This window comes from Oncorhynchus masou, chromosome 29 (assembly GCF_036934945.1).
Source record: "Oncorhynchus masou masou isolate Uvic2021 chromosome 29, UVic_Omas_1.1, whole genome shotgun sequence".
In the NCBI taxonomy this organism is placed as follows: Eukaryota; Metazoa; Chordata; class Actinopteri; order Salmoniformes; family Salmonidae; genus Oncorhynchus; species Oncorhynchus masou.
This window is the reverse complement of record NC_088240.1, coordinates 82,836,980-82,862,022: the sequence shown is the minus strand read 5'-3', so window position 1 is coordinate 82,862,022 and position 25,043 is coordinate 82,836,980. Positions and strand designations below refer to the sequence as shown.

General features: G+C 44.0%; 2 protein-coding genes and 1 long non-coding RNA gene across 4 annotated transcripts; all 3 read left to right on the top strand.

The window, feature by feature from the left end:
• The first annotated feature begins 94 nt into the window (after positions 1–94).
• pdp1 (pyruvate dehydrogenase phosphatase catalytic subunit 1) lies at positions 95–10,471 on the top strand. 2 transcript variants are annotated; one of them, XM_064946569.1, is made up of 9 exons: positions 95–126; positions 4,409–4,739; positions 5,076–5,243; positions 5,323–5,534; positions 6,122–6,203; positions 6,325–6,419; positions 6,536–6,704; positions 8,007–8,225; positions 8,413–10,471. In XM_064946569.1, exons 2-9 carry the CDS (start codon positions 4,491–4,493, stop codon positions 8,791–8,793), a joined length of 1,575 nt encoding a protein of 524 aa, XP_064802641.1. In that variant the 5' UTR covers positions 95–126; positions 4,409–4,490; the 3' UTR covers positions 8,794–10,471. The 2 variants fall into 2 exon arrangements, with proteins under 2 accessions (XP_064802641.1, XP_064802640.1); XM_064946568.1 differs by having other exon boundaries at positions 104–169.
• LOC135519786 (uncharacterized) lies at positions 1,190–4,402 on the top strand. The gene is made up of 3 exons (XM_064945000.1): positions 1,190–1,194; positions 1,285–3,092; positions 3,161–4,402. Exons 1-2 carry the CDS (start codon positions 1,190–1,192, stop codon positions 2,549–2,551), a joined length of 1,272 nt encoding a protein of 423 aa, XP_064801072.1. The 3' UTR covers positions 2,552–3,092; positions 3,161–4,402.
• Positions 10,472–13,266: 2,795 nt separating the features above from the next.
• On the top strand, positions 13,267–24,808 carry LOC135520784 (uncharacterized). Its single transcript, XR_010452442.1, has 3 exons — positions 13,267–13,556; positions 14,595–15,357; positions 20,945–24,808. It is a non-coding gene; the product is annotated as an uncharacterized LOC135520784 (long non-coding RNA).
• Positions 24,809–25,043: the final 235 nt, after the last annotated feature.

Genomic DNA, 25,043 nt, shown 5'->3' with positions numbered 1-25,043 from the left:
TTGGTGCTTGAAAGTTTGTCACACACCCCCAGCAGCGTGCAAAGGGTTAACAAGCCAGTCAGATCTGTCAGAGAGGTGAACCAATCAGCGTTTAGTATGTTGTGAGCTGGAGAGGGATGCAGGAGGGTGGGTAGCGTAGGAAAACGAAATAGTAAACTCTGAGAATACGGTCGGTGGCTAGATAAATGTGTTTGGCATGTTACTTTTGTGCAGTATGTGTTAATGCATTGATAACTAACTTCTGTTATATGTTGTGAGATTTGTTACCGTGACCATAATGTACAAGGACTGAAGGAGGAGTGGTGTTTTAAGCTGGTTTGCGGTGACGCATAGCTAGATCATCGCTAGCCAACGTTACTACCCAGCAGTAGAGTTGACTTTGTCGGCCCATCAAATTAATACGTAACAATGTGCTGGCTTTAATTATGCTTTTATTTGGGATTATTCGCTATTGGGAACTATGTAGATATTGATGTCGATTTAATCTAAGTACAAAGAAAACTGACTCTGAACTGTACTGTAATCAATATGACAAATCTAGCAGTCAGGCCTAGCCAGGGATAGGCCGTGGTCACAGGTTATAGACTGTAGGTTTGAGCGGTATTTCAACTAGTACCGGGTGGTTCCGTGTAGTTCAGCCGTCCCTGGGTCTCTTTCGACCGACCAGAGCAGCTGCACGCATTGCTCCTTCGCTACAAATAGCTAGATTAAAGCGTCAATCAGAAAGCGAAATCCCGGCCAATGTTTAGGTAAAAAGCTGAGGGATGGGGCTAGAGAAATGTATCTACTCTCAAATTCATAGACATAGCTATGGATGCAAGGACTGACCATCCATGATATCAAAATAATAGTTTTAACCATGTTTTGAGGCTTTATAATGTTTGTTTACATTTACTTTGTTTACAAACATTGAAGGTTAACAAGCTTTTATTTTGGGTTCTGATGGAGTGTGACAGTTGAACTAAGATCAAGGCTTTTCTAAGTTATATTCTTCAAGAATCGATGGGTCCATATCATTAATTTAGCAACTGCTGATTGCCCCTTTAATTATAGTGTTAATAATTATAATAATATAATTATTGTATTTGTTCATGTTTTATTTGGTTCCCATTAGCTGTTACAATAACAGTAGTTCCTCTCCCTGGGGTCCTAATCGAGGAGGCGGAAAGGGCAGAGAGAGGGATAGCCTATGCCGTTAGAGAGAATCTAGTTCAGTAGGACAGGATTGGGTTTTCAGTGAGCAAATGTCAGACCCCCTTCACAGGACTATATATAGTCTGTCAGGCAACTAGTGGTGGCTGACCCCTGTAGAGGGGCAAGTCTCTTTCATAGAGCAACACAGCCTGGCAACCTAGTGGTGGCTGACCCCTGTAGAGGGGCTAGTCTCTTTCATAGAGTAACACAGCCTGGCAACCTAGTGGTGGCTGACCCCTGTAGAGGGGCTAGTCTCTTTCATAGAGTAACACAGCCTGGCAACCTAGTGGTGGCTGACCCCTGTAGAGGGGCAAGTCTCTTTCATAGAGTAACACAGCCTGGCAACCTAGTGGTGGCTGACCCCTGTAGAGGGGCAAGTCTCTTTCATAGAGTAACACAGCCTGGCAACCTAGTGGTGGCTGACCCCTGTAGAGGGGCAAGTCTCTTTCATAGAGCAACACAGCCTGGCAACCTAGTGGTGGCTGACCCCTGTAGAGGGGCAAGTCTATTTCATAGAGTAACACAGCCTGGCAACCTAGTGGTGGCTGACCCCTGTAGAGGGGCAAGTCTCTTTCATAGAGTAACACAGCCTGGCAACCTAGTGGTGGCTGACCCCTGTAGAGGGGCAAGTCTCTTTCATAGAGTAACACAGCCTGGCAACCTAGTGGTGGCTGACCCCTGTAGAGGGGCAAGTCTCTTTCATAGAGTAACACAGCCTGGCAACCTAGTGGTGGCTGACCCCTGTAGAGGGGCAAGTCTCTTTCATAGAGTAACACAGCCTGGCAACCTAGTGGTGGCTGACCCCTGTAGAGGGGCAAGTCTCTTTCATAGAGTAACACAGCCTGGCAACCTAGTGGTGGCTGACCCCTGTAGAGGGGCAAGTCTCTTTCATAGAGTAACACAGCCTGGCAACCTAGTGGTGGCTGACCCCTGTAGAGGGGCAAGTCTCTTTCATAGAGTAACACAGCCTGGCAACCTAGTGGTGGCTGACCCCTGTAGAGGGGCAAGTCTCTTTCATAGAGCAACACAGCCTGGCAACCTAGTGGTGGCTGACCCCTGTAGAGGGGCAAGTCTCTTTCATAGAGTAACACAGCCTGGCAACCTAGTGGTGGCTGACCCCTGTAGAGGGGCAAGTCTCTTTCATAGAGCAACACAGCCTGGCAACCTAGTGGTGGCTGACCCCTGTAGAGGGGCAAGTCTCTTTCATAGAGTAACACAGCCTGGCAACCTAGTGGTGGCTGACCCCTGTAGAGGGGCAAGTCTCTTTCATAGAGTAACACAGCCTGGCAACCTAGTGGTGGCTGACCCCTGTAGAGGGGCAAGTCTCTTTCATAGAGCACCACAGCCTGGCAACTAGTGGTGGCTGACCCCTGTAGAGGGGCAAGTCTCTTTCATAGAGTAACACAGCCTGGCAACCTAGTGGTGGCTGACCCCTGTAGAGGGGCAAGTCTCTTTCATGGCATGGAGTAACACAGCCTGGCAACCTAGTGGTGGCTGACCCCTGTAGAGGGGCAAGTCTCTTTCATAGAGTAACACAGCCTGGCAACCTAGTGGTGGCTGACCCCTGTAGAGGGGCAAGTCTCTTTCATAGAGTAACACAGCCTGGCAACCTAGTGGTGGCCGACCCCTGTAGAGGGGCAAGTCTCTTTCATAGAGCAACAAAGCCTGGAAGACGACGAGCCGTGGCTGACCCCTGTAGAGGGGCAAGGTCTTTCATAGAGCAACAAAGCCTGGAAGACGACGAGCCGTGGCTGACCCCTGTAGAGGGGCAAGTCTCTTTCATAGAGCAACAAAGCCTGGAAGACGACGAGCCGTGGCTGACCCCTGTAGAGGGGCAAGTCTCTTTCATAGAGCAACAAAGCCTGGAAGACGACGAGCCGTGGCTGACCCCTGTAGAGGTGCAAGTCTCTTTCATGGCATGGAGTAACACAGCCTGGCAACCTAGTGGTGGCTGACCCCTGTAGAGGGGCAAGTCTCTTTCATAGAGCAACAAAGCCTGGAAGACGACGAGCCGTGGCTGACCCCTGTAGAGGGGCAAGTCTCTTTCATAGAGCAACAAAGCCTGGAAGACGACGAGCCGTGGCTGACCCCTGTAGAGGTGCAAGTCTCTTTCATAGAGCAACAAAGCCTGGAAGACGACGAGCCGTGGCTGACCCCTGTAGAGGGGCAAGTCTCTTTCATAGAGCAACAAAGCCTGGAAGACGACGAGCCGTGGCTGACCCCTGTAGAGGGGCAAGTCTCTTTCATGGCATGGAGTAACACAGCCTGGCAACCTAGTGGTGGCTGACCCCTGTAGAGGGGCAAGTCTCTTTCATAGAGCAACAAAGCCTGGAAGACGACGAGCCGTGGCTGACCCCTGTAGAGGGGCAAGGTTCTTTCATAGAGCAACAAAGCCTGGAAGACGACGAGCCGTGGCTGACCCCTGTAGAGGGGCAAGGTCTTTCATAGAGCAACAAAGCCTGGAAGACGACGAGCCGTGGCTGACCCCTGTAGAGGGGCAAGTCTCTTTCATAGAGCAACAAAGCCTGGAAGACGACGAGCCGTGGCTGACCCCTGTAGCACACTGGGTCTCAAACCTGTCCTTGGGACCTCAAGCCATTCCATGTATTTGATCTATTCCAGAACTAGCACACCTGATTCAACTTTTCAACTAATCATCAAGCCTTTGTGTAGGTGAATCAGGTGAGCTAGTTTAGAACTAGATCTAAATTGTGAAAAGTCTGGGGAGAGGTTTGAGAACCACTGCTGTAGAGGTGCAAGGCTCTTTTATGGAAACCTAGTGCCAGTCTGTCACACTAGTCCGCTAGTACTGGAATGCAGTGTTCCATTGTTGGAGTGCAACCTGCCTCAAAGCATAATAAAGCCTCTGCCAAGAGGCTCAGACCTTTATTGCACAGGAGGTTTCCTTGTAGCAAAGTCACTGGTTCCAGCTCCCTTATTCACCACACAATCAAAATAAATACAGTTGAAAGATAGAACTGCTTGTCTTGATCCATTATGTTGTTTGCATGTCACTTTTGTTTGTATTGGTGTGTAATGGTACCTTTGTCAAGAGCTCTGTTACTACGTGTCAGTAATTTATGTACACTGACTGAATGAGAGGTGTGTACACAATCAAAATGCCATAGTCAGCTGTGGTTGTGTAGACTGAATGATACAGATGACACAAGCTGCATTTTTGCCCATAGCTCACAGTTCCTGGTGTCTCCCGTAGGTGTAGGAGTGTTGGTGGTGCTCTGAGAGAGTGTGTGTGTGTGGCGGTGCTCTGAGAGTGTGTGTGCCCAGAGCGAGCCACCATGCCCGTGACATCACAGCTGTTCCGAGGCTTCCCTCGAGCGAAGCTCTGGGGTTCCTCCCTGTTCCCATGCCAACGCCAGCTCCCCTGCTGCCCCACCACCCACCGGCCCACCTCGTCGCAGCCCCACCCCATATGGACGATAGCCATGCCCGTGCGTGGCTATAGGAGGAGCCCTGACCTCCACAGCTACAATCTCACCCCCCCACAGGTCAACTCAATCCTCAAGGCCAACGAGTACAGCTTCAAGGTAGGAGCGATCGATACACACATTTACACACAACGAGTACAGCTTCAAGGTAGGGGCGGACGATACACACCTTTACACACAACGAGTACAGCTTCAAGGTAGGGGCGGTCGATACACACATTTACACACGAGTACAGCTTCAAGGTAGGGGCGGTCGATACACACATTTACACACAACGAGTACAGCTTCAAGGTAGGGGCGGACGATACACACATTTACACACAACGAGTACAGCTTCAAGGTAGGGGCGGTCGATACACACCTTTACACACAACGAGTACAGCTTCACGATTGCGCTGAGACCATAAGAATATGAGTGTGTGCTTTGGTTCTAGGTTCCAGAGTTTGATGGTAAGAATGTGTCGTCGGTGATGGGGTTCGACAGTAACCAGCTGCCTGCCAACGCACCCATCGAGGACCGGCGCAGCGCTGCCACCTGTCTGCAGACGCGGGGGATGCTGCTGGGAGTGTTCGACGGCCATGCGGGCTGTGCCTGTGCACAGGTAAGTTTCTGCTGTCTTTGTGTATAATCTGCGAGTTAGTTTTAATGTGCAGTAAAACATCTACCTGTCTGTTTCTCAGGCGCTGAGTGAGAGGTTGTTCTACTACGTAGCCATGTCCTTGATGCCCCATGAGACCCTGTGTGAGCTGGAGGCTGCAGTAGAGGCAGGCAGGCCCCTCAGCCCCATCCTGCAGTGGCACAAACACCCCAACGACTACTTCACCAGGGAGGCACAGACTATGTACTTCAACAGCCTCAGAACCTACTGGCAGGAACTCATAGACCTCAGCAGGTACACACACACACACACACACACACACACACACACACAGGAACTCATAGACCTCAGCAGGTACACACACACACACACACACACACACACACACACACACACACACACACACACACACACACACACACACACACAGGAACTCATAGACCTCAGCAGGTACACACACACACACACACACACACAGGAACTCATAGACCTCAGCAGGTACACACACACACACACACACACACACAGGAACTCATAGACCTCAGCAGGTACACACACACACACACAGGAACTCATAGACCTCAGCAGGTACACACACACACACACACACACACACAGGAACTCATAGACCTCAGCAGGTACACACACACACACACACAGGAACTCATAGACCTCAGCAGGTACACACACACAGAGCAAGTCCTAGACCTCAACAGGTACACACACACACACACACACACACACACAGGAACTCATAGACCTCAGCAGGTACACACACACAGAGCAAGTCCTAGACCTCAACAGGTATGGGGTAATAAGGATGCATCAGTAATGGGTCATTATTCAGTGTTGGAGTTGATTGTATGTGATTGTGTTCCCAGTCCAGGGGAGAGCCTAGGGCCCAGAGAGGCGTTGCTGAGTGCCTTTAAGAGACTGGACAGTGACCTGTCTCTGGAGGCTCAGGTGAGAGACCGTGTTCTATCCCCTTGACTTCTATCCTCTGTCCATCGATGTCTCTGTGTTACCATAGTATCCAGCCCTGGGTAGAAATGTGTACTGCTGATCCCTATGTTGTGTTGTCCAGGTGGGAGACGCCAATTCCTTCCTCCACTACTGGGTTCTGAGAGTGGCCTTCTCTGGAGCGACTGCCTGCGTAGCTCACATCGATGGATCCGACCTGTACGTACTCTAGTCCACAGCCACGGATCTCTCTCTGTAGGCTCCCATAAGTACTGCCTGGTCTCCATCTGTCTGCTCTGACTGAGTGTCTGAATCCTCTGACTGTGGTTGTTTAGGTATGTAGCGAACACGGGTGACGGCCGGGCGGTGCTGGGGGTCCAGGAGGAGGACGGCTCGTTCAGCGCTCACACGCTCTCCAACGACCACAACGCCCAGAATGAGAACGAGGTGGCCCGCATCCAGGGGGAACACCCCCCCTCTGAGAAGAAGACAGTCGTACGACAGGTCAGTATCGTTACACATCCAGAGAGAATGGTGGCACAGCAGGTCAGTACTGTTACACATACAGAGAGAACGGTGGCACAGCAGGTCAGTACCGTTACACATACAGAGAGAACAGTGGCACAGTAGGTCAGTACCGTTACACATACAGAGAGAACGGTGGCACAGCAGGTCAGTACCGTTACACATACAGAGAGAACGGAGGCACAGCAGGTCAGTACCGTTACACATACAGAGAGAACGGTGGCACAGCAGGTCAGTACCGTTACACATACAGAGAGAACGGTGGCACAGCAGGTCAGTACCGTTACACATACAGAGAGAACGGTGGCACAGCAGGTCCGTACCGTTACACATACAGAGAGAACAGTGGCACAGCAGGTCAGTACCGTTACACATACAGAGAGAACGGTGCCACAGCAGGTCAGTACCGTTACACATACAGAGAGAACGGTGACACAGCAGGTCAGTACCGTTACACATACAGAGAGAACGGTGGCACAGCAGGTCAGTACCGTTACACATACAGAGAGAACGGTGCCACAGCAGGTCAGTACCGTTACACATACAGAGAGAACAGTGGCACAGCAGGTCAGTTAAACATAAAGTAAAAACCAACATATATCCTCTATCTATAAAGTCCCCCCTTATCTCAGCTCGCTGGTCACCATAGCATCTCCCACCTGTAGCACACGCTCCAGCAGGTATATCTCTCTAGTCACCCCCAAAACCAATTCTTTCTTTGGCCGCCTCTCCTTCCAGTACTCTGCTGCCAATGACTGGAACGAACTACAAAAATCTCTGAAACTGGAAACACTTATCTCCCTCACTAGCTTTAAGCACCAGCTGTCAGAGCAGCTCACAGATTACTGCACCTGTACATAGCCCACCTATAATTTAGCCCAAACAACTACCTCTTTCCCTACTGTATTTAATTAATTTATTTATTTTGCTCCTTTGCACCCCATTATTTTTTCTACTTTGCACATTCTTCCATTGCAAATCTACCATTCCTTTTACTTGCTATATTGTATTTACTTTGCCACCATGGCCTTTTTTTGCCTTTACCTCCCTTATCTCACCTCATTTGCTCACATTGTATATAGACTTGTTTATACTGTATTATTGACTGTATGTTTGTTTTACTCCATGTGTAACTCTGTGTCATTGTATGTGTCAAACTGCTTTGCTTTATCTTGGCCAGGTCGCAATTGTAAATGAGAATTTGTTCTCAACTTGCCTACCTGGTTAAATAAAGGTGAAATAAAATAAATAAATAAAAATCTCTTTCTCTCCCTCTGCCAGGACCGGTTGTTGGGCCTGCTGATGCCGTTCCGTGCGTTTGGAGATGTGAAGTTCAAGTGGAGCATTGACTTGCAGCGAGGTGTGTTGGAGTCAGGACCAGACCAGCTCCATGACAACGAACACACCAAGTTCATCCCCCCCAATTACCACACCCCTCCCTACCTCACGGCCGAGCCTGAGATCACACACCACCGCCTCCGACCTCAGGACCGCTTCCTGGTGAGAGACAAAGGATTGGTCAATTGACTGGTTGACCAATTCATGATTTCATTGATTGATTGATAAGGCTTTGTTGTCTTTTCTTGAACAGAAACTTGCATTGTACTCCATTTAAACATACCTATATCTGAAGTTATGTAGTTAGACGTTTCCTTTTGTTAACTACAGGTCTTTGTCCCTCCTGCAGGTGCTGGGTACAGACGGGCTGTGGGAGACGCTCCATCGACAGGAGGTGGTCCGGATCGTAGGGGAGTATCTAACGGGGGTCCACCAGCGCCAGCCCCTCACCGTGGGGGGTTACCATGTCACCCTGGGACAGATGCAGGGGCTGCTGGCTGAGAGGAAGGCCCGTGCCTCCTTGGCGTTCCAGGACCAGAACGCTGCCACCCACCTGATTCGCCACGCGGTGGGCAACAATGAGTTTGGAGCAGTGGACCACGAGACGCTGTCCAAGATGCTGTCTCTGCCTGAGGAACTGGCCCGCATGTACCGCGATGACATCACCATCATCATCACACAGTTCAACCCCCACGTGGTTGGACACCAGCGCCAAGGGGGGGAGTCCTGAGCCAGCTCAGCCTATCAGAGGGGAACGTGGACATGAACAGGAAGTTTACTTCCTAGGAGGAAAAACACTGATGTGAGGACTGGGTCTTGCTACAGACACATGGTTGAGCTCTAACCTTTATTTCACCAAACGCGCACAAAACATACTGGACTAACCCTGCAGAGGGAGGACTGCCTACCTTCGGACTCCTTATTTTAGGATTGTTATTGAAGAGGTGCGTGTACAGTATGTGCACATGTGAGCACACAGTCCTGGTCATGTGGATTGTTGAAATGCTTGCTGATACTGATCACAAGTTGGCTCTTTTCTGAGTGTTGTGGCCTGGTGTGTGTATGAAGCTTTTTAAAGGATATTTGATTAACCTCCCTGCAGCATTCTGCTTCTCTGCTCTGTCACAGTCTCTGCCCATAGGAAACTTTAATTTGTGCCTAAAGAGTTTGCTGCTTTATAACTATGTTGTCTGAGCATTGAGGTAATGATACGGTGGCAGCCTTTGTGTTTGTTCAATCTGGCCTGTCTACTCTACAAACATCCCTCCCTCTTTCATATCACAGGTTCTGTGCTGTGCAGTTGCAGCATCTGTCTTGCTCTAGAGCTGCAACTGGCCTCCATCCTGGCTCTACCGCATGGCTCTGCTGTTACAAAGTAGGGCTCTGTCTGTCTGTGTTCTGTCATTGAATGGATCAGTGTCCTTTATACTTGTTACAGACGGACAGCCAAGAGCTCCCAGGCACACTTCTTGTTATCTTATATTTTGAGTAATGTTTATTTAAAATGTTTTTAATCTGATTTCAAACATTGACTGTTTTGTCAACCTTGGAGAGGAATAACTGCCTGTGTCTATAAAGCAGATGTTATTGCTCTGAGACAGACGGCGTCACTAAGATAGGAACCAGTAGAGCTGCGTAGTGTGCAGGCTTTAGATCCAGCAGTAACACCTCTATCACAACTATTCACCCACAGGAATCAGGTTTGTTATGCGCTGAGTGTGTCTGAGAGATTCTACAGCAGACTGAAGGAGTGGTGGTATTCTGTAGAGGAGAGAGAGAGGGGTGTGTGATCAGACGTGTATTGTTTTAGGGTTGCAGAGTATACGTTTAAAAAGAAACATAGTGGTTGAACCTCATGTTTTTTGACAATTATACTCTCATACGGGGGGATATGGTATACTAACGTCATCATGCTTACATGGTGTGTATTCTATCAAAACTGTTTTAGTTTTTAACAGTGAATCATTGCTAGCCTGGTGTCAGATCTCTGTCTGAGGTAACCATGGAATTAGGAGTTGAACTGTAACCATCTCCTGTCATGTTCATGCCAAACCTCCAGGAGTGACTAAAACAGAGACAGACTTAGTCACTGTTGGCAGGACACGAACCATGGTGTGGTTCTAGGCTGGTATAGGTCAGATGAAGGTGTGCATCATGAGGTTGTATATCTCATGGTGGTGTAGATGTAGGAGAGGATGTAAAGCTGAAGGTGGCTCTGTCGACGCTGGCTGAATACTTCAAGGTTATTTATGCAACTTTTAATATGTCACAGTTATTTATCCACAATTATATGAGATGTGACAGGTATGTATGTACAGTATCCTGTTTGTGTCCAGTGACCTGTTTGGGCTTGAGACTAAAGTTTTTTTGTATTTGGAAACTTAATAAAACACTGACGACACACAATGGCTACTACACATGTTTGATTTTGTTCTGCCTGTCTGTACGTATTGCTGTTCTGCAGTGCCTCTGTCTTTAACTCTCTCCTGCCACACCCCTGGAATGTGGTCAGACCGGACTGTGTGCCCGCGGTGCTCTCAGAAGGTCAAGGCAGACTGAGTCCATTCCAGAGGTCAGCCAGCGAGGTGTCAAATTGCACTGGTGTGTATTTGTGTGTGTTCAGGTCATGGTAATTTCTCTTGACAGATTCTCCTAGTCACACGCGGCAACAGTGACCAAGGCAGTACAGAGTACAGCTCACCCTCTCGCTCTGCACTCTCCCCAACAACAACCCCCTATTGCTTTGTAGCTCTGGAGTAGGCTTAATCTGTGTCCCTGTCTCTCGCTCTGCACTCTCCCCAACAACAACCCCCTATTGCTTTGTAGCTCTGGAGTAGGCTTAATCTGTGTCCCTGTCTGCCTGAAACGGAGTTATCTTCTAGTTTGTGTAGTTGGATCAGTAATCAGTGGTGCTTTTTTTGACTACTTGGATTGCAAGGTCCATGTAATGTAACCAGTCTGGTTCATATCATGTTCACACTGCACTCATTCTGCTGTGTAATAACTCAAACATGTCCATTGTCAGTCACTAGAGGGCGCTAGTAGTTAGAGAACCTTATTGGAAGATCCCTTACGCAGAAATATGACTGAGACGTCCGCACGCACACGTGTTTAATTTCTTTGATTCAGTGACCTCTAGGCAGGACTGTTATTCTCCTAGGTTTTTCTGTCCTTAGTTACCAATCTATGCGTTTGGGTGTATAGACTTGTTTTGATAGTGGGAATTTGTGTATTTAGTTTGTGTGTTACATGTTGGTGTTATTGGACTGTGTTACATGTTTATGTTGGTGTTATTGGACTGTGTTACATGTTTATGTTGGTGTTATTGGACTGTGTTACATGTTTATGTTGGTGTTATTGGACTGTGTTACATGTTTATGTTGGTGTTATTGGACTGTGTTACATGTTTATGTTGGTGTTATTGGACTGTGTTACATGTTTATGTTGGTGTTATTGGACTGTGTTACATGTTTATGCTGGTGTTATTGGACTGTGTTACATGTTTATGTTGGTGTTATTGGACTGTGTTACATGTTTATGTTGGTGTTATTGGACTGTGTTACATGTTTATGCTGGTGTTATTGGACTGTGTTACATGTTTATGCTGGTGTTATTGGACTGTGGTGTTACATGTTTATGCTGGTGTTATTGGACTGTGGTGTTACATGTTTATGCTGGTGTTATTGGACTGTGTTACATGTTTATGTTGGTGTTATTGGACTGTGTTACATGTTTATGTTGGTGTTATTGGACTGTGTTACATGTTTATGCTGGTGTTATTGGACTGTGTTACATGTTTATGTTGGTGTTATTGGACTGTGTTACATGTTTATGTTGGTGTTATTGGACTGTGGTGTTACATGTTTATGTTGGTGTTATTGGACTGTGGTGTTACATGTTTATGTTGGTGTTATTGGACTGTGTTACATGTTTATGCTGGTGTTATTGGACTGTGGTGTTACATGTTTATGCTGGTGTTATTGGACTGTGGTGTTACGTGTTTATGTTGGTGTTATTGGACTGTGTTACATGTTTATGATGGTGTTATTGGACTGTGGTACATGTTTATGCTAGTGTTATTGGACTGTGGTGTTACATGTTTATGCTGGTGTTATTGGACTGTGTTACATGTTTATGCTGGTGTTATTGGACTGTGTTACATGTTTATGCTGGTGTTATTGGACTGTGGTGTTACATGTTTATGCTGGTGTTATTGGACTGTGTTACATGTTTATGCTGGTGTTATTGGACTGTGGTGTTACATGTTTATGCTGGTGTTATTGGACTGTGTTACATGTTTATGTTGGTGTTATTGGACTGTGGTGTTACATGTTTATGATGGTGTTATTGGATTGTGTTACATGTTTATGCTGGTGTTATTGGACTGTGTTACATGTTTATGTTGGTGTTATTGGACTGTGGTGTTACATGTTTATGATGGTGTTATTGGATTGTGTTACATGTTTATGCTGGTGTTATTGGACTGTGTTACGTGTTTATGCTGGTGTTATTGGACTGTGTTACGTGTTTATGCTGGTGTTATTGGACTGTGTTACATGTTTATGTTGGTGTTATTGGACTGTGGTGTTACATGTTTATGCTGGTGTTATTGGACTGTGGTGTTACATGTTTGTTGGTGTTATTGGACTGTGGTGTTACATGTTTATGCTGGTGTTATTGGACTGTGGTGTTACATGTTTATGTTGGTGTTATTGGACTGTGGTGTTACATGTTTATGTTGGTGTTATTGGACTGTGTTACGTTTTTATGTTGGTGTTATTGGACTGTGTTACATGTTTATGCTGGTGTTATTGGACTGTGGTGTTACATGTTTATGTTGGTGTTATTGGACTGTGTTACGTGTTTATGCTGGTGTTATTGGACTGTGTTACGTGTTTATGCTGGTGTTATTGGACTGTGTTACATATTTATGTTGGTGTTATTGGACTGTGTTACATGTTTATGCTGGTGTTATTGGACTGTGTTACATGTTTATGCTGGTGTTATTGGACTGTGGTGTTACATGTTTATGTTGGTGTTATTGGACTGTGTTACGTGTTTATGCTGGTGTTATTGGACTGTGTTACATGTTTATGTTGGTGTTATTGGACTGTGTTACATGTTTATGCTGGTGTTATTGGACTGTGTTACGTGTTTATGCTGGTGTTATTTTGACTATGTTACATGTTTATGCTGGTGTTATTGGACTGTGTTACATGTTTATGTTGGTGTTATTGGACTGTGTTACATGTTTATGTTGGTGTTATTGGACTGTGGTGTTACATGTTTATGATGGTGTTATTGGACTGTGGTGTTACATGTTTATGATGGTGTTATTGGACTTTGGTGTCACATGTGTGTGCTGGAGTTATTGGACTTTGGTGTTACATGTGTGTGCTGGAGTTATTGGACTGTGGTGTTACATTTTTTATGTTGGTGTTATTGGACTGTGGTGTTACATGTTTTATGTTGGTGTTATTGGACTGTGTTACTGTTAACTTCTTGAAACTCCCCATCCCGGATCCGGGTTTGTGACTAAAGCCTCAGGCTCATTAGCATAACGCAACGTTAATGATTTCTGAAAATCGCAAATAAAATGAAAATAATGCGTCTGCTCTCAAGCTTAGCCTTTTCTTAACAACACTGTCATCTCAGATTTTCAAAATATGCTTTTGAACCATAGAAATTGACTAATTTGTGTAAGAGTATGCAAAGCTAGCATAGCATTTTGAGTAGCATTTAGCACGCAACATTTTCACAAAAACCAGATAACCAAATAAATAAAATAATTTACCTTTGAAGAGCTTCTGATGTTTTCAATGAGGAGACTCTCAGTTACATACCAAATGCGCAGTTTTTCCTGAAAGCGTCTGTGTGTAGGAGAAATCGTTCCGTTTTCTACATTGCGTCTGGCTACCGAAACGAACCGAAAATTCAGTCACCTACAACGTAAAACTTTTTCCGGATTAACTACATAATATCGACCGAAACATGGCAAACGTTGTTTGGAATCAATCCTCAAGGTGTTTTTTCACATATCTCTTCATTGATATGCAGTTCGTGGAAGCTTGCTTTCCTCTCTGTATCCCATGGAAAAATACTGGCAGGTGACTTTTGTGCACCAATTTCGGCGCAGGACACCGGGCGGACACCTGGTAAATGTGGTCTCTTATGGTCAATCTTCCAATGATCTGCCTACAAATACGTCACAATGCTGCAGACACCTTGGGGAAACGACAGAAAGGGCAGGCTCATTCCTCTCGCATTCACAGCCATATAAGGAGACAATGGAAAACAGAGCCTCAAAAATCCTTGTCATTTCCTGGATGCCATCTCATCTTGGTTTTGCCTGAAGCTCACGTTCTAGGGCACGCACAGAGAATATCTTGGTATTTCTGGACACGTCAGTGTTTTCTTTCGAATGCTATCAATTATATGCATAGTCGAGCATCTTTTTGTGACAAAATATCTTGTTTAAAACGGGAACGTTTTTCATCCAAAAATGAAATAGCACCCCCATAGATGTAAGAGGTTAAGGGAATTTTAATCAATGATGACTAATTATGTATACATTTCAATCAGGACTGACTAATCAGAATACTATTATGTTACTGCATATGTACTAATCAGAATACTATTATGTTACTGTATATGTATGAATTTTCTTTTTAATCCTAGTACTGAATATAATGTGTGTAAATATAATCAAGAATTAGAACAATGACTGTCTGTTCCTTGGTAGAAATTAATGAACTATATCGCCAGTCTGGCTAGAAGGCTTATCTACACAAGCATGGCCTTGGCTCGGTCATATATTATCTTAAATACGGAGAGACTTGTGAGAACCGTACAGCCATTGTACTACAGCGGAGATGACATGAGCTGGTACAGAAACTAATGACGTCATTTTAAGTTTATAACCTGTGGTAAAATGTGTAATGGGCAGTACTCACAAGAATAAACACAGCTGGTTGATTTCAAAGGCTGGTCTCTGTCCATTTTACACCAATAAGGGTCTTACAACCTCATGAATTGACAGTGTTTTGATTTTAATTGGGTATTAAAACAGACGAATTTAATTCCTGCAACAATTGGTCCTTCGAACCGAGATCTAAATATCCGTCCCTGCCATCTGGAGGTTGTACGCCGAGAAAATCGTGCACGAGCGGGTCTGGTCCCATTATTTAAGACCTGGCCTCTGAATTGAGGGAAAAGACTAGGCCGATGTACACCCCAGACCGACAGGGACGGTGACTAGATCCAACGAACAGTGCTTTCCCCAGTCGGCAGCAAGGTCAGTAGCCTTTATTCTCGAATTTGGGAGGGATTATTTGGGATATTTTTGATTAAATGTTCTAAAGGAGTTTGGATTTGATCAATGATAGGTGCTTGAATATTCTGAACAAATACAATGGGTTTCTACTTTGTGTTTTAACCAAAATCGATAGGAAGGCAAAAGGTCTGAAATTGACCTGTGGTAAGGTGCACTACCATAAATCAACTAGAGCTTAATAAATCCTGGTTTTGCAAGCCGGAAGGATAAGGAGAGATATAGTACATATTGTTTGATAGGAGCTTGTTCTGTACAAATAGGATAGCCATTAATTCAAAAGACATACCTAAATAAAGTTTTAACCTGAGTAGTCTATCTGTATATGGGAAGTAGTCTGACTATGAAGAAGTAGCAGATATATTAAAACCGGTGAGGATAAATTAGGCTTGGTGAGAAGGCAGGGTAATTCTAGTCGAACAGAAAAATGTAACCTGTACAATGCTGAAAGAAATTAATATCTAAAGAAGAGGAGAGGGAAACTTAGTCTAGAGTAGTGAGATATGAGATATTAACGTTGAAAGTGGTCCGATCAAAAGTCAAATCTATTGACGAAGTTTCCAGAAAGGAGAAATACATATAGAATCCCATACACATTGATACGCATTGATTATCATTAAAGAGACACACACATAGTCAGACAGAAGAGCAACTAAAATAACTGTGTAATGATAAATACACTTACATAGGTCATAGAAATATATACACAGACAATAATAAGAGGCATTTTTGCCCGGGATTAAGACGGGATATTAAATAGGTGCTGGGGGATAGAACAGTGATCTTGTACAAATAAGATATTAACTAGGCGTGGGGAGACAGGAAGGGAATGCTATGCGGACAAGAACTGGAATTTGAATTATAGGAGAACAAAGAGAATGGAAGGGAGGCGTCCAAAATCCAAAGAGGTCCCGGAACTAACGGGAGATTACCATTATAGAAGAACAAAGAGAGTGGAAGGGAGGCGTCCAAAATCTGACTCAGACAAAGAACCTGAATAGAAGCTGATATTACTAATATAGTCAGGAAGGGTTTTAAATTAGGACGATTTTCTGAGAATTCTCGGTGTCGAAGTTTGCGACTACAGACAATTATAATAATATAGTTATTGGCGGGGAAACTCAATCAGTTCAATAGCGGGACACCGTATTTCAGTTTTGAAACCGATAGACTAAAATTGATTTTAGATGTTTTGCCTGAAAAAATACGGTCGCTAGTGTTTGTATAAGATATGAACTGAACGTTAATATGTTGTTTAGATTGAATTGTAAAAAGTCATTAAAAATAATGGCGAGACAATTTCGATGTAATACGCTATTTTGCCCAAAATGATCTGCTAGAATAATGTATTGAGATGGGAGTCGTATTTAAATAAATGTATCATAGAAGAGAAAGTCACCTAAACCTGGTTAAATGTAGGGAATAACAGAGAGATACGATACAGTTTTGTGCTACCAGGATGTTATATTTTTTTATGAATCGTCTGACATACGATACATTTAGCACAGAACATGGTACGTTTAAATGTTAGGGTATAGAAAGTTGAGAAGTTTGGTTGGTTTTACTTTGTTGATAGAATTTAAAGCAGAACTCAATCTGAATAGGGAATATATATTTTACAGAGGCAGGCTGATTTGCGGCATCGTTTTACGTTGACAACACCGTTCCTCAAATTTAAACAGAGAAAATGGGTTGTGACATTTAGAGGGAAAATGCGTGCATTATAGCTTAGAGTTACTTTTCAAAAATGGCTAAAAGTTCCAATTACATTTTTTTAAAGGAGCTAAATATCGTAAGGATAGTCTGAAAAGATGCTACAGCAACGGAATTGCTAGGCATTCAATTGGGCTATACAGTGCACTACTTTAGACCAGAGTCCTATTCCCTATATAGTGCACTACTTTGGACTATAAAATAGGTAAGAATAGTTTAATCGTAAAAAGTTGTGATTGTTTTCCCGAGTATTGATTTTTGGTTAGGTAACGTCAGTGAATTCGAACAAGAAGTTAACGTATTCTAAAAACATTATCTGTTTTCATTACGGGGAACAAGTAAATGTCTTATCTTAAAGGGACAGTGCACGTTTATCACAGTGGTTTGAGTGTATGGCAGTGTATAAAATATTTTGGGGCGACAATTTGGAGATAGACTGAATGAGTTACATGAAACATCGAGGGATTTAAAACCAATGATGTGAAGGGATTATCATAATTATTAGGTTTCGTTGTTGTAGTAAAAGTTTGGGTTAAGGGGATTTCCCTATTCCCAGAGACAAGATATCTTAGGGGTACACTCACATATGGAATATTAGGAGTTTTAATTAGACAAGTGAATAATGTATTGGGAATAGAGTTGTAATTAAAATGTTAAGTCAAAGACGAGACAGTTTCTTAAATCAAAATGAATTCTAAATAATAACGAAGAGACAATTACGATTTATGCCCATGGAAATGTTCTTATAAATTTAGCGAATTGAGAGATGAGAGATGTTGATTGAGAGATGTTGATTGTAAATTCTAATTCAGGATTCAACAGATGTGATAAATTAGGTTAGGTTTACCGAACCCATACTACTGATGCTGCAGACAGCCAACAATTACTGTTCATTGAAAGTCGTTGCGGATCGGTTCTAGGCTGAGCGCTTGTTGATGACATCACTCGCAAGGCACTTTTGTCGCCACGGAAATTATGTTGTGACTGGGGGTAACGGAGAAAATTGTTTGCTGATAAAAGTGTTTTGTTTATTTGGTTAATTGGTTATGGTCTATTTTAGGGTTTGATTTAACTTAATTAAACATTGTATTCTGGTGTGTTTAAGTAGGATTCCTTATTCCGGGACGGATGGAAGTTATCTAAAATATGTAAATTGAAGGAGCCATGGGAGAAAGCATTTACATTTTTATTAAATATCTAGGATTAAATTACGGATTTCTTACACTGAGAAATGTACAACACTTGCGGCAGAGGGAAAAAGTAATACATTGGATAATAATGTTATCTGGTTAATTGTATCTAAGGGTAGCATGTTCATTTAAGTAAACATATACATTGACGTTGTTTAAAACTTATGATTAATGATTTGAGGTAAAGGGGAATTATCGTTAGGTTTAGTTTATAGTTCACTTTTGAGTTTCTGAATCGAAGTAGCATAGTGAATGCCAGTTAGGCGTTTTGTGTTCTTCTGGGAAAATTGATGTTTAGGTGTCTCACTGGATTATAATCTTGGGGAGAGTGGGTGAGATTGAGGGAATAAACGACCAAATTGAAAAAGACTTGGAAGTTTAAGTTGTTTATTCATTAAGGTTTGCAAATATATACACATAAAACATTTGTTAGGACTATTTGTTTTAGTGCAAAGGTATTTTAAAGAGGCTCGCTCACATATGGAACTTTATGAGCTTTATTTTATGAGTTTTAATTACACAAGTGATTTTTTTGTTTGTTTTAAGGATAAAGGGTTCTTTAATAATATGTCTAATGTAGTATGGAACATGACTATACAAGGGTGGTATGACCTATTGACCTTATCATGGCTATCTTCTGGGGTCTGATCAGCCTCAGGGGAGAGACATTTGTATAATGAATTTGTGGTCATTTGGGTTACTAATTTTAAGGTAAATGAATTATAATGGAGTTCTGGTTTGGGGTTAGAATTATTGCTTGAATCACTGATGAGAAAGTGTTTCAGGATTCTGTTTTACAATATTAGCTGTGAAGTTTTTGAATTGGCTATTATTGATATGGTATTACAACAGAAAAGAATCCTATCTATCATTGAGAATAAATAGGGGGAGATATAACATGGTCCTTTGAGGTTTGGACAGGACACTGTATTAAGCCAATATGGCAGGAAATTACATAGAAAAATAAGTTTCAGTTCTTAGGGGTGATAAATTACTGTAGATAAGGTATTCCACACTATGTGTCACGGTTTTCTTCTATCTCCTCCTCTGACGAAGAGGTGTAGCAAGGATCGGACCAAAATGCAGCGTGGTAATTTTCATACATGTTTAATAACGAATAAACACGAACAATACAAAAACAAGAAACGTAACACGAAAACCGAAACAGCCTATACTGGTGCAAACTAACACAGTAACACAGAGACAGGAACAATCACCCACGAAACACTCTAGATAACCCTACTAATTCACAATCCCAATACCTACAAAAAACCCAAGACAAAACACACCACAATAATAAACCCATGTCACACCCTGGCACACCTAAACCCATAGGGGAGGGTCCAGGTGGGCGTCTGTCCACGGTGGCGGCTCCGGCGCGGGACGTAGACCCCACTCCAACAAAGTCTTAGTCCACTTGCATAGCGTCCTTAGATTGGCGACCCTCGCCGCCGACCTTGGCCTAATAACCCTCACCAAGGACCCCACTGGACTGAGGGGCAGCTCGGGACTGAGGGGAAGCTCGGGACTGAGGGGAAGCTCAGGCAGGTAGTTGGCTCTGGCATATCCTGGCTGGCTGGTGGTTCTGGCAGATCCTGGCTGACTGGCGGTTCTGGCAGATCCTGGCGGATCTGGAAGATTTTGGCTGACTGGCGGATCTGGAAGATCCTGGCTGACTGGCAGATCTGGAAGATCCTGGCTGACTGGCTGCTCCATGCCGACTGGCAGCTCTGGCTGCTCCATGCAGACTGGCTGCTCCATGCAGACTGGCTGCTCCATGCAGACTGGCAGCTCTGGCTGCTCCATGCAGACTGGCAGCACTGAACAGGCGGGAGACTCCGGCAGCGCTGTAGAGGAGGAAGGCTCTGGCAGCGCTAAACAGGCGGGAGACTCCGGCAGCGCTGGAGAGGAGGAAGGCCCTGGCAGCGCTAAACAGGCGGGAGACTCCGGCAGCGCTGGAGAGGAGGAAGGCTCTGGCAGCGCTAAACAGGCGGGAGACTCCGGCAGCGCTGGAGAGGAGGAAGGCTCTGGCAGCGCTGAACAGGCAAAGCGCACTGAAGGCCTGGTGCGTGGTGCTGGCACTGGTGGTACAGGGCCGAGGACACACAGGAAGCCTGGTGCGGGGAGCTGCCACCGGAGGGCTGAAGCGTGGAGGTGGAACTGGATAGACCGGACCGTGCAGGCGCACTGGAGCTCTTGAGCACCGAGCCTGCCCAACCTTACCTGGCTCGATGCCCACTCTAGCCCGGCCGATACGAGGAGCTGGTATGTACCGCACCGCGCTATGCACCCGCACTGGAGACACCGTGCGCTCCACAGCATGACATGGTGCCTGCCCGGTCTCTCTAGCCCCCCGGTAAGCACAGGAAGTTGGCGCTGGTCTCCCCCCCAATAATTTTTTGGTGCTGACTCCTGGGCTTCCTTCCACGCCGCTGTGTTTGTCTCGCCAACCTCATTCTCCTGTAACCTTCCTCGCACTGCTCCATCGAATCCCAAGCAGGCTCCGGCACTCTCCCTGGGTCGACCGATCACCTGTCTATCTCTTCCCAAGTAGTGTAGTCAAGATTCTCCTCCCATGTCCCAAAATCCTGACATCGCTGCCTCTCCTGCTCCTTGTAATGCTGCCTCTCTGTTTTCGCTGCCTCCAGCTCTGCTTTGGGGGCGGCGATATTCCCCAGCCTGTGCCCAGGGTCCTTTACCATCCAGGATCTCCTCCCATGTCCAGAAGTCCTGTGATCGCTGCTGCTCCTGCCCGCTGCCTGTCACCACGCCGCTTGGTCCTGTTGTGGTGGGACAACGATAAACACCTGCCTCTGATTGAGAACCACTTCAGGCAACCATAGACTTTTCTAGATAACCCTACTAATTCACAATCCCAATACCTACAAAAAAACCAAGACAAAACACACCACAATAATAAACCCATGTCACACCCTGGCCTGACCAAAATAATAAAGAAAACACAAAATACTAAGACCAGTGCGTGACACTATGCAACATATATTAAATTCATGTTATTGTCAGATAGAATACTGAGGATCCCTGAAGGAAAGAGCTTGTAAGTGTAGGAAGGATTTTGAATATATTTAGCATTAATTTTGGCTTTGTTTGACTATTAGGAGGTTTTTATTTAAATAGTATTAAATTTGACAGGAATATATGACATCTTGATGATTTAGGATTTTTGTAAGGATTAAGATAGATTGATTAAGGAAATGTAAGGACTTTAGAGATTGCCACTTATAGACATGTTTTTTCTAAAATCAATGATTTTCGATAAAGTCAAACAGTGAGATGTTTAGTGGCATTTGAGAGATAGGAGAGAAAGAGGTTACTGTTTAAATCGGTAAATATATATATTTAAGAACATACATAAATAGCACAGATACTTCTTAAACTAGATAAGACACTTGACAGAGAATTGATACAGGATTGATATTAATGGATGCCCAAGGGAGAATTTAACATACATGATAATGTCAGAATATAAGGATAATTTACTAATCCTACCTAAGTCATTATTTAGGGTATATAAGGTTGTTACCTGGGCAGAGCCAGGTATCAAAAGGGGGATGGGTAAGTTAGTGGCCTATTGGATAATAAACTAATAATAAAAAATGTTTCGCTAACAAATAGGCATAGAAGTTAAAGATATAATCAGATAAAACATATGAGAAACTGTTTGTTAACCAAGCCTGTATGTCCAGGATTTTATGCATTACAGGTGAACTGCAGGTGAAGTCACTCAATCCAGTCCCTGAGGCTTGTTGGGGGGACCATACCAAGGACTCCCGGTGACAGCTAGCTGAAAGAGCTACCCGGATTCATATCACACGGAGGGAGGGTAGGACACATTGACACTGTCGAACAATAAACAGTGTTTGAGAGGAGAAGTGGAATTAACAGAATTCCAGGGGCCATCTCTCAAATGAAGTAAATCCTTCTTGTCCTATCACCCCTGTTTTTGTTCATAGAAGTGAAGGTGTGTCTGGCTCTTGCTAGTGATGTGTTCTCGGGGAGAGGGTGGGGCTTCACATGGAAGCTGTTCGTCTGAGCTGTCTTATCGTGGGGGACATATTCCTGATACAGCACGTCCTACTTGAGTATGCGGAGAGTGGTAATTTGACCCATGGTTTAGACGATGAGGATTTTGTTCCAAAACAAGCATAAGAGATCCCTAGATCTGGGTGGACAGGAAGTTAGAGTAGAGGTTGGGAAGGATCTCTCAATGGAGTTTTATGTAGACCAAATGGGGTCCCTAACTACATGGCAGTCTAGGACTCTGAGCCATTATGGTATATATCGGTGCAGGTCCCCATATTGATCATGGACACAGGTCATAGCTCATATGGAGAGAGAGGGCTATATGAATCCACTCACCCAGTATGGAAGGAGGTGGAGTATAGTGAAGGTGAGAGTTTTTGACTGTAATCCGGAGAGAGGGATGTATTGCATAAAGATATGCCTTACCCTTTAAACAGTAATGAAGGAGGATCTAGGGTTGTGGTATGATGGATATGACCAGTTTTTGGTCGACACCCTAGTACGGTTCCGGGTAGAGGAGGTTAGGCCAGTATGGTAAAGCTGTTCACGAAAGCAGGAATGCCAGATAATGACAGTTGCATTGATTTGCACTATTTATATCCACAGGTTCCTCCCTTTACAGTGACCGGAGGAGATTATTACCGTTTGGCCCGGTACAGTACTCTTGGGAAATGATGTCAAGGCGAGGTTTTACCGGCAGATTGGACAGGATTATGCTCCCTTATACATTTGGGAATGCCTTTCACACTCATTCAACACCAAGACATGAAGTTTAGCCAAATGGGAGAAAAGAGCTACTCCATCCGGGTCTCTTGATGACAAAGTATACATTGATAACATTGGGGTTCCACGGGGGGTGCAACATGAGTTCAAAGCAAGAAATCAGATCCTAGCAGGATTAGAGTTAAGCATTTCCGGGTGGTCTACTCTCAATAAGAACGTGGATTGGATTAATTATATTTATTATAATCAACAGCGCTTTAACAATTATACCAGAGATGCTATTAAAGGTTTTGCAGAACAGACTGAAGCAACCAGCCTGATGGCTTGGCAGAATAGAATTGCATTAGATATGTTATTGGCTGAAAAGGGAGAAGTATGCGTGATTTTCGGGACCATGTTTGTGCTTACATCCCAAATAACACAGCTCGGGACGAATCAGTGCCCGAAGCCTCAGCTGGTTTGACCACCCTGGCTCACGGTTTGGCTGAAAACTCTGGGGTGGATACTTCTCTGACTATTTGGTTGATAGTATGTTCGGAAAATGGAAAAATATTATGATCACTGTATTATGGGCTACATTCACCTGTGTGACTGTTTTAGTTTTATGGGGCTGTTGTCTAATTCCCTGTGTACGAGGCCTTATTTCCAGGACTCTGGAGAAATTGATGACAATAGATGGTGAGGTACCAGCGGATTCTAGGTTCTGACCCGTGGAGTGCTGAATGCATGTCTACAGAACAAGTGGACGAATCTTGATCCTTCATTTGCAGGGAATTTATATTTGATGAGACCATTTTTGATGTTTAGGGAGGTTTGGTTGTATCCTGTTTCAATATTAAACTGTTTTTTAATGAAGATTGTAACAAAAATCCTGATAAGAAGAGTTATGATTCTGATGTAGGCCTAAGAAACAGTCATGGCGAATGCAAGTAGTGGGTTATGTTTAGGTGATGTTTTGATGACAAGAAATATTTCTAATAAAAATAGAAATAGGCTCTTTAATATTACAATATAAGTACATGTGTGATTGTATGTATTATATTTAATCAAAGGGTGGATATGTTAAGGGAATTTTAATCAATGATGACTAATTATGTATATATTTCAATCAGGACTGACTAATCAGAATACTATTATGTTACTGTATATGTACTAATCAGAATACTATTATGTTACTGTATATGTACTAATCAGAATACTATTATGTTACTGTATATGTATGAATTATCTTTTTAATCCTAGTACTGAATATAATGTGTGTAAATATAATCAAGAATTAGAACAATGACGGTCTGTTCCTTGGTAGAAATGAATGAACTATATCGCCAGTCTGGCGAGAAGGCTTATCTACACAAGCATGGCCTTGGCTCGGTCATATATTATCTTAAATACGGAGAGACTTGTGAGAACCATACAGCCATTGTACTACAGCGGAGATGACATGAGCTGGTACAGAAACTAATGACGTCATTTTAAGATTATAACCTGTGGTAAAATGTGTAATGGGCAGTACTCACGAGAATAAATGCAGCTGGTTGATTTCAAAGGCTGGTCTCTGTCCATTTTACACCAATAAGGGTCTTGCAACCTCTTATAAATTGACAGAGTATTTGATTTTAATTGGGTATTAAAACAGAGGAATTTAATTCCTGCAACAGTTACATGTTTATGCTGGTGCTATTGGACTGTGGTGTTACATGTTTATGCTGGTGTTATTGGACTGTGTTACATGTTTATGCTGGTGTTATTGGACTGTGGTGTTACATGTTTAACCTGGTGTTATTGGACTGTGGTGTTACATGTTTATGCTGGTGTTATTGGACTGTGGTGTTACATGTTTATGCTGGTGTTATTGGACTGTGGTGTTACATGTTGATGTTGGTGTTATTGGACGGTGGTGTTACATGTTTATGCTGGTGTTATTGGACTGTGTTACATGTTTATGTTGGTGTTATTGGACTGTGGTGTTACATGTTTATG